This window comes from Sesamum indicum, linkage group LG5, assembly GCF_000512975.1.
Source record: "Sesamum indicum cultivar Zhongzhi No. 13 linkage group LG5, S_indicum_v1.0, whole genome shotgun sequence".
NCBI classification, from domain to species: domain Eukaryota; kingdom Viridiplantae; phylum Streptophyta; class Magnoliopsida; order Lamiales; family Pedaliaceae; genus Sesamum; species Sesamum indicum.
Window position 1 is genome coordinate 11,039,400 of NC_026149.1, and position 10,144 is coordinate 11,049,543.

Consider the following 10,144-nt stretch of genomic DNA (forward strand, 5'->3'; position numbering starts at 1 on the left):
TGTCGAGTAGGAATAGAAGTTGGTATGCGCATATATAAAATGAAGGCAGTTGGTGAATTAAAGAGATCAATAACATCCATCCACTTTGCAATTAGCCGCTACTGATCCAACACATTTCTCCAGAAAATCACCCAAATACAAAGTAAAATGGTTGATTCTGTTGCAACAATTGCTCTTGAAACACTTCGGGACTTATTGATTGAGGAAGCAAAGTTTCTATCGAGTGGTGGGCGGTGGGTTGAGGAAGTCGGTAGGCAGCTCAACATCATGCACTGTTTCTTGAAGGATGCTGATAGGAGGCAAGATCGGTACAATTCACAGACAGTCCAGAATTGGATCGCTGAACTTCGCGATTTGTCCATTCAAGCTGAGAATTGCTAGAAAGATATGTCATTGAAGTGGTGTCCAGAAGGAAAGGAAAATGCCTTAAAATGGTTCTCAAAAGATTCACTTGTATATTGAGCGAGTGGTCAAGAATGCACCAAATCGGAGAAGACATTAAAGATATCAAGTCCCGTATGTCAGACCTCACCAAACAGTCGGAGTCTATGAGTGTAGGAGACAACTCATCAAGATTGGTAGATGATACCGATAGGTCAAGAAGAACGTATGGGCATGAGGTTGAAAAATATTTTGTAGGAATGAAGGAGGATATTAAACAGTTAGAATCAGTTCTGACAACTGATGACAAATCAAATGGAGTGATTTCCATATGTGGCATGGGAGGATTGGGAAAGACCACTCTTGCTACTAAAATTTACAATGGGGAGGCCGTGGAGCGGCGCTTCAAATATCGTGCTTGGGTTTGTGTAAGTCAGCAATTTCAACCCAAAACTACTTTCCAACGACTATTAAAGCAACTTCTTCCAAATGAAAGTGAAGAGCAAGACGAAGATACATTGGTTAGAAAGTTGTACTAAGTACAAAAAGACAGAAAATGTCTCCTAGTTTTGGATGACGTTTGGGAAGTTGATCACTAGAATTGCTTAAGGCGTGCCTTTCCGATTGCAGAGGCAGATAGCAAAGTTTTGCTCAAAACCAGAAATCAAAACATTGCTTCCAGAGGATACGTCCACAATCTCAAGTGTTTGGGTGAAGATGAAGGATGGGAGCTCCTTCAAAAGATAGCATTCCCGAACAACTATTCACAAGGTTAGTTTGTAAAATTTCTTGTTTTATTTTATTGATTTTGAATCTTCTTTCTCTAGTTAGTGACAAAAGAAAAAAGAGTAATGATACTAAAGATATCATTAATAGTATATATTTAGCGAATAAGATTATTTTGTTAAGTTTAATGTTTTTTTATAGTTTTCATGATGACAAGATTGTTTGAATTTTCTTATGTAAATTTCAAGTTGATCTATATGTATAAAATGCTATTGAATAGCAATTTAATATTTATTTCTTAATACAAAATTTTTTTAAAACGTAAAAGAAATCAAACATTTAGAAAGCCATACAAAGAAATGGATTCAGCAATATAAAGTTATGCTTTCAGATTTTATTTCTATTTTTTATTTGTTGAAAGTATAGGATGAAATTCTCTTGTTTTGATTTGTTTTAATTACTATACATATTTATAAGAAATTCAAATTTTATAATATTTTGAATTAACTGACATTCATTGATTATGTATTCAGAGATACCTACAACTGAAATAAAGTTGTTGGAAGAATATGGAAGGAAAATAGTAAAAAAATATGGTTATTTACCATTACCCATTTCAGTTATTGGAGGAACTCTTCGTCATGAAAAGGCATCAATAGAATGGACTTCGTCATGAAAAGGCATCAATAGAATGGAAAAATGTGTGTAGAAATCTTGATTCGTACCTTCTACATGGAAGAAGTTTGGAGAATGACAATGGAGTAAATCAAATACTAGATTTGAGTTACAGTGTGCTCCCTTGGAATCTGAAACCATGTTTTTTGTATTTGGCTTGTTTTAAAGAAGATGAAGAAATAGATATAGAAAAACTATATTTACTATGGATGGCTGAAGGAATGATTTGTTCCGAAGATAAGGGAAGAGGAGAAAGTTTGAGAGATGTGGCAGAACGGTATTTATTCGAGCTAGCAAATAGGTGTATGGTTGAAGTGGAAATAGACGAGTTGCCGCTATATAATAGGTTTAAGTCATGCCGGCTTCGTGATATGATACGAGATTTGTGTTTGCCAATAAAAGGAAAAAAAGAAGGATTTCTGGTCAACGATCTTAGTTACAGGATCTTAGTTACAGGATTGGGGGAAATAAGAACATAAGATCTTTTCTATTCCTCAAAACGGACTGGCGAGATATATTTTTGTATAATTACATTATGTTTGGGATTTTCAAATCTCTCAAAGTCATAGTATTGGAAGGTTATACATTTGAGAATCTGAAATTGCCCAAAGGAATCGAAAAATTGAAGCTGTTGAAGCTATTGAGTCTCGAAAATAGTGGTGTGGAAGAATTGCCACTATCTATATGCAAGCTACCTTGTGTTGCAGACATTGAATGTGAAAAATACAATTAGATTACCTAATTACATATACAAAATGAGGCACTTGAGGCATCTATTTTTGGGATTACTTCATGAGAGCGTTGGAGGTGAAAAATTGAAATTGGAAGGGGTGAATGAGTTGGAGATGATAACTGGGTTCAACAGTTTGGTTGATGACATCACTCATCTTCTTAAATTGCCGAAGCTCCGAGTATTGGAAGGAAGAATTTTTTATGAAGAATGTTTGTCAATGATTGTTGATCACATCTTAAATCATCAAGAACAATTTCGCGACGTAAACCTTAATATTTACATGGGTGTTAATATGGATTCGGAAGATGGCTCAACTCTTCTCAAAAGGTTGGTGATGTGTCACTCACTACATTACTTCAGTATTGCATATTGTCGAGTGAGCAAATTACCAACTTATGAAGTTCAACTATATCAAAATGTGATAGAATTGCAGCTTGGGATACAAGGATTGAGGAAGACCCAATGAAAACACTAGATAAGCTTCCCATGTTAAGAGTTGTTCGCTTAAGGCGCAATCCATATGTGGGCAGAGAGATGGTTTGTGAGGCAACTGGATTTCCTCAACTCAGAGGCTTTCCTTGAATGATTTGCGGAATTTAGTAGAGTGGAGAGTGGAGAAAGGAGCAATGCCCAATCTCTCTCATCTAGTTATTGCAAAATGTAGTAAATTGAAGATGATTCCTGATGGATTGGGATTCATTAATACTCTAAAAACACTGATTATAATTATGCCAGAAGAGTTCGTGAAGAGGGTAGGAGTGGTGGATGGTGAAGAAGGAGAAGATTATCACAAAATCAAACACATACCCTTCATTGACATTTATTATTACGACTAACAATGGTGAGACAGTAGTAGTTCCATTCCTCATCATCCTTTAATATTGTGTTCATGTGTTTTGGCCTCCATTGATTGTCACTACTAGTAGGAATCACGTGCGTTGCATGTGATACTTATAATCTTGACAAAATTTAGAAGTTTAATTAAGCAAAAATATAAAATACTTCATAAATGAATACATATTATTTTAAAATTTAATAAGCACTTTATTAATGAAAAGATTTTATTCATTAAGTTTAATGAATTTGAAATTTTAATAATTACTGTAAATATATTTGATGAGGATGCCACAAGGAGAGGGAGATTAGAATGTGGTGTTGCCGGTTGGTCGCATAGAAGATCGCAGGTCGAGGGGGATAAAGAACATAAACAAGGTCGCAGGGTGAGGTCATGAGATCGCATGTGACGTATTGTGGCTTGATGACGTCTCAAATTGGGCCAAGGGAACCCAGATCTGACCTACAATACTCATCGGACAGGTGTCCACTGAAGAAGCAGCTTAGTCACTGCAGGGGCGAGCGTTGGAGCTGACACCTGTCCCGCAAGTGGGTCCTATCCTCCATTGTCTATAAATACTCCAAGTCCACACTGAGATAAGGTACACTATTTCTCCACACTTATATTTTAGATCGTCGAATTTTACCTTCGATCTCAGCATCTGACTTAGGCATTGGAGTATCATCAGCGGAACGATCCCGACTAGCTTTGTGTTTTGTTTCCAGATAACAGATCCAAATCGGTGACGTGGGAGGTCGAGATTATTGATCAAGGTCAAACGTGATCCAGGCGGATCAGTTTGGCGCCGTCTGTGGGAACGATTTTGGAGATAAAACATAAACCCTAAAACATGGAAAGATTGGAAGGTGGTAGGCGGGCAATTGAGGAGACCCCGAGGGCGGGGAATGAAAGGATAGTCCAACTTACACAAGGAGAATTACAACGAATGATGGAGGAGGCTAGTAGGAATGCCATCTTGGCATACGAAAGAAGAACACAACCTGTTGAGAATGAAACGGCCAGACGAAGGGTAGAACGTGAAAGATAAACCGAGCGGGTTTCTGAAGGAATGAGTAGAAGAGCTCCCGAAAGGAGGCGTGCGGTCGCCCCTTCTGAAGTGGGGTCTAGTTCACAAATTGGATGGCGGAGACGGGAACCCGCGATTTCGAGCGCGGATGTTGATAATGTAGGTAGACAGATCCATCTGCTGGGGAAACAGATTAATGAATTGAAGCGGAGGGGAGAATTAGTCACTCAGAACAAGCACTCACCGTTCTGCAATAGGATTCTTAGTGAAGTTGTAAATGCAACTTTTAAAATGCCAGATTTACAGAAGTATGACGGTTTGAAGGACCCGCAAGAGCATGTGTCGCTTTTGATTTAGTGATGAATCTTTACAGAGAAACGGAATCTATTAAAGCAAAACTGTTTGTGACAACCTGGACGGGGAAGGCGCAAGAGTGGTTTACAAGTTTGCCGGCGGGTAGTATTGAATCACAAGAACAGTTGGTACAAAAATTCGTTTTTCATTTTACGAGCAAAAGAAAACAAAAGAGGTCAGCGACCTATCTATTCACCATCAGGCAGAAAGAAAATGAGATCATAAAAAATTTCATGGGGAGATTTAATAACGAGACTCTGGAGGTCCAAGATTTAAGAATTGACATGATGGTGAGCATCCTCTGCTCTGGCAAGAGACCCGCAGACCAATGTCGAACAATTGATGCGCTTGGCGCAAAAATATATTAACGAGGAGGAAATGAATGCAATGAAGGATGGAGAGTGGATGGGTAATGTAAGGACCCGCGAGCAGGATCATGGGAAAGATGGAAAGCAGGTAGATCGAGGTCGAGATCCTCCCTACCGACCGAAATATCACCGATATACACCTTTGAATACAACCCGAACCAAGGCGCTATTGACTGTAGAAAAGTCTGATATACTGAAGTGGTCTCATCACACGAGGTTCACAGCAGCTAAGAAATTTTCTAGCAAGTATTGCAAATTTCATCGAGAGCGAGGACATGATACAGAAGAATGTTATCAGCTAAAAGATGAGATAGAGAGGTTAATCAGATAGGGTTATTTTAAGAAACTGGTGCTGCAATGTCGGGCAGACGACAATATAGTCAGAAGGAGTGATCTAGGAGCCCGATAAGAGGCAAGATAAAGGAAAAGGTGTGCTGAAAGAGGCTAATCCTGGAAATAATGCGCCTGTGCAAGGTGTAATTTAAACGTTTGCAGGAGGACTAGAAGGGGGTGATTCTAAAAAATCCAGAAAGCGACAAAGCAAGAGTGACCAGAGAAGTCAGTTAATGGCAAACATTGAGCCGGAAGAAGAAATAACATTTGGGAACAAAGATAGGGCAGACAGAGTAGGATCGCAGAATGACCTGATGGTGGTCAAGTTAGACATTGCTAACTTCGCTGTGCATAAGGTTCTGATAGACAACGGAAGCTCGGCGGATATCATTTTGAAAGATGTATTGGAGAAAATGGGACTGGAGAACGCTAGATTGGAACCGGTGCGGACTCCTTTGGTCGGGTTCGGGGGTAGCGAGATCGCACCCTTAGGTACCCTTGATTTACCTGTTTTGATGGGAGATGAACCGCGAAGGAAAACCTTGATGGTCAAATTCCTAGTAGTGGATACCCCATTTGCATACAATGTAATCCTAGGAAGGCCGGCACTTAACTCCTTTTGAGCAGTAGTTTCCACTTATCATCTGAATATCAAATTCCCGACCCATGCAAGAGTGGGAGAAGTAAGGTGTGATCAGGAAGAGGCAAGAAAATGTTATAATCTGTCCCTGAAAAAGGGCGAAAATGCTAACAAGAGAAAGAGATTTGAGGTTTTTTAAGAAAGCGGTAGGGTACCTGACGAACAATTTCAAAGAATACAGCCGATTGAAGGTCACAAAATAGTGGAAGTAATACCAGGTGACTCATCCAAAACCACCCGTATCGGGTCACAATTCGGCGAGCAGTTGGAAACCATGATGGTATCGTTGCTAAGAAAGAACGCTGATGTCTTCGCATGGAGCTCGTTTGATTTTGTGGGTGTGGCGCCAGAGTTGATTGTTCATCGGCTCAATGTAGACCCTACCATGCGACCTGTGCAACAAAAAAAGAGAAATTTCAGCATGGAGAAAAACCAGGTGATCAAAGAAGAAGTGGAAAGGCTGTTGAATGCCGGGTACATTACCGAAGTCCAATATACAGATTGGTTATCCAACGTTGTTGTAGTTCCTAAACCAGGAGGGAAGTGGAGAGTTTGTATCGATTTCACGGACTTAAACAAGGCGTGCCCAAAGGATCCGTACCCACTTCCTCGAATTGATGCATTGGTGGACTCCACAGCAGGATATGAGCTATTCTCCATGATGGACGCTTATTAGGGCTACCATCAATTTTTCATGGCAGAAGAGGATCAGAGTAAGACTTCATTTGTGACTGAAAGGGGAATATATTGCTATAAGGTGATGCCCTTTGGGCTGAAGAATGCGAGGGCCACATACCAGCGGCTAGTGAATAAAATGTTTGAAGATCAGATTGGAAGAACTATGGAGGTTTATGTTGACGATACGCTGGTAAAGAGCTCGAGGTCGCAAGATCATATAGTTTATCTTGAACAAACTTTTGCGACGCTCAGGAAATTCAGAATGAAGCTGAATTCGATGAAATGCACCTTTGGAGTGACAGGGGAAAAATTCCTGGGGTACCTAGTCAGCGAGCGAGGCATTGAGATGAACCCTGAGAGGATAGAGGCAATACTAAAGCTAAAGTCGCCAACCACCATTAAAGAAGTCCAGAAACTTACCGGTAAGCTCGCATCCCTTAATTGTTTTATATCAAAATCCTCAGATAGAAATCTGCATTTCTTTAAAGTGTTGAGGAAAACCAAAAATTTTGAGTGGACTGACGAGTGTGAGCGAGCATTTCAAGACCTAAAAACATTCTTGCCCTCACCACCGTTCACGAATCTGAAAGGAAATGAGGTGTTGTATGTGTATCTGGCTGTTTCAGACAATGCGGTTAGTTCAGCCTTGGTCAGAGAAGAAGATGGGGTGCAGAGTCCGATATACTATGTGAGCAAGATGTTGCAAGGGGCGGAGAAAAGGTATGCACAGATTGAGAAGCTGGCACTTGCGCTTATTGTAACGGCCCGTAAACCGCGACCTTACTTCCAAGGTCATCGCATAGTCGTCCTAACCAATCATCTGCTCCGTAATGTATTGGCGCGACTAGAGGCCTCGGGTAGGCTTGTGAAGTGGAAAGGTGTACTGGGGGAATTTGATATTGAATACCAAGCTCGGACGGCATTGAAAGGACAAGTATTGGCTGATTTCATGGTCGAGCTCGTCGGCGAGCCTGAGACCGAGCCCAAGCTGGATAAATGGATGTTGCATGTGGACGGATCCTCTAATGCGGGAAATGGAGGAATTGGGATATTGATACAGGGTTAGGAATACGTGGAGATCGAGGTCGCAGCACGACTCTCTTTTCCAGTCGCTAATAATGAAGCTGAATATGAAGCTCTTATCATGAGTTTGGAGCTGTCGCTAGAGGCGGGAGCGAAAGATTTAGAAGTGTTCACAGATTCGTAGCTTGTTGCTTTACAGATAGAGGGCACTTACGAGACCAAAGAAGAGAGCATGATATTATACCACACCAAAGCGAAATCCATAATATCCAAATTTAACAAGTGCCAGGTGCACCAAATTCCACGACATGAAATCGCAAGATTACTGTGATGATCAAAGAGACATCCGCGATCACTGAGAGTATTAACGTTAATGCAGTAAATGAAAAGCCGTCATGGAAGGATGAGATCGTCCAATATTTGAAAGAAGGAAGTTTACCTACTGACCCCATTGGTGCGCGAAGATTGAAGGCAAGAGCAGCTTGTTTTACGTTGGTTGATGAACAATTATACAAAAAGAACCATAGAAAGGCCTTTATTGAAATATCTAGATCCGGAGAAAGCTGAATACGTTATGAGGGAAATTCATGAAGGGAGTTGTGGAAATCACTCTAGGGGAAGGTCGCTAGCAGAAAAAGTTATCAGACAAGGATATTTTTGGCCAACCCTAGTGGAAGACACGAAAGAGTTAGTCAAGAAGTGCGAGGCCTGTCAAAAATTTGCAATACAGATTCACGCACTTGCGACCCAGATGGAACCAGTTAAGATTGCTTGTCCCTTTGACCAATGGGGGATAGACATCTTAGGGCCTTTCCCCACTGCGCGATCTCAGAAAAAAATTCATTGTGGTAGCTGTGGAGTATTTCTCCAAATGGGTAGAAGCAGAGGCTGTGGCTAAGGTGACGGAGGGGAACATGATCGAGTTCATATGGAAGAACATCATATGCCGATTCGGGGTCCCTGGAATTTTAATTTCAGATAATGGCACCTAATTTCAAGGGAAGAAGATTACGAGTTGGTGTAAAGAGCTAAAAATTCAGCAGAACTTTACCGTAGTGGGACACCCGCAGTCGAATGGACAGGTCGAGGTTGCTAACAGGACCATCCTTCAGCATTTGAAGACAAGACTAGATTCCAAAAGATCATGGTTGGACGAATTACTTGGGGTTTTGTGGGCATACCGGACTACTCCTAGATCATCAACAGGTGAAACTCCTTTTTGCTTTGTATTTGGTACTGAAGCTCTTATTCCTGCAGAGATAGGCGAAGAATCACATCGGGTGACTATGTACAATCCAATGACCAATCACGAGGAGCGCTTGCTGGACTTGAAACTAATCGAGGAAAAGAAAAGGGAGGTCGCGTACGCAAAAATGCTACATCATAAAAGCTTGATGATGAGGAGTTACAACAAAAGATTGAGGCCCAGACAATTCCAAGTTGGAGATCTTGTTTTGAAGAAGGTGGAGGTGTCGAAGCATGTGGAAAAGCTGGACCCAGGCTAGGAAGGACCGTATAAAGTTACAGAAATCAAACGAAGAGGCACCTATCGCCTCTAGGATATGGAGGGTCGAGATCTACCCACACCGTGGAATATCCAAAACTTGAAGAAATTTTATGCATAATTTTGAACCTGAAAAAGGTCATGTATCCATGGGAATAGAGATCACTTTTGTACCTGAGAAAGGTCTAGTTCGAGGTCGATCAAAGGTCATGTACATTGTATCTGAAAAAGATCGCTTGCATATATAAATATCATGTTCTTTTTCCGCAACTTATTTTGTTAAGTATTTAGTTTATGTTTAATTCTGAAATCTGAAAAAGATCACAAGATCTGGAAAAGATCATTCGATCTGAAAAAAGATCGTAGAATCTGCAAAAGATCACAAGATCTGAGAAAGATCATTTGATCTGAAAAAGATCGTAGAACCTGCAAAAGATCACAAGATTTGAGAAAGATCATTCGATCTGAAAAAGATCATAGAATCTGCAAAAGATCACAAGATTTGAGAAAGATCATTCGATCTGGAAAAGATCGTAGGACCTGTAAATGATCATTCGATCTATAAAAGACGCGACCTGCGGAAGTAGGAAAAAGTTGCAGAAGTAAAAAACATCAGATGATCATCTGAGCATTAGATCTTCATGATTTGAAGAACGTTGCATTGGTGTCAAATCCAAATATTCGAGAGCACCGTTTACACATTCATTGAATAATTAGAAAAGCTATCATGCATTGAATTGTTGAAGTCAATAAACATGGCAAAAGTTCCAAAAAGTCATTACAAAATACATGATCAATAAGCATGAGCAATCAAAATATAATTGTTTCTCTAACCCTGGGTCTATACAAAAAATATTTAAGTATTTG

At 40.2% G+C, this 10,144-nt stretch overlaps 2 protein-coding genes across 2 annotated transcripts; both read left to right on the plus strand.

Annotated features, from left to right (window-relative positions):
- LOC110012034 (probable disease resistance protein At1g58390) lies at window positions 432-2,261 on the plus strand. Its single transcript, XM_020694118.1, has 3 exons — window positions 432-902; window positions 981-1,152; window positions 1,885-2,261. The coding sequence occupies exons 1-3, from the start codon at window positions 432-434 to the stop codon at window positions 2,259-2,261; spliced, it is 1,020 nt and encodes a 339-aa protein (XP_020549777.1).
- On the plus strand, window positions 2,538-3,097 carry LOC105162371 (putative disease resistance protein At1g59780). The gene is made up of 2 exons (XM_011080371.1): window positions 2,538-2,842; window positions 2,941-3,097. The coding sequence occupies exons 1-2, from the start codon at window positions 2,538-2,540 to the stop codon at window positions 3,095-3,097; spliced, it is 462 nt and encodes a 153-aa protein (XP_011078673.1).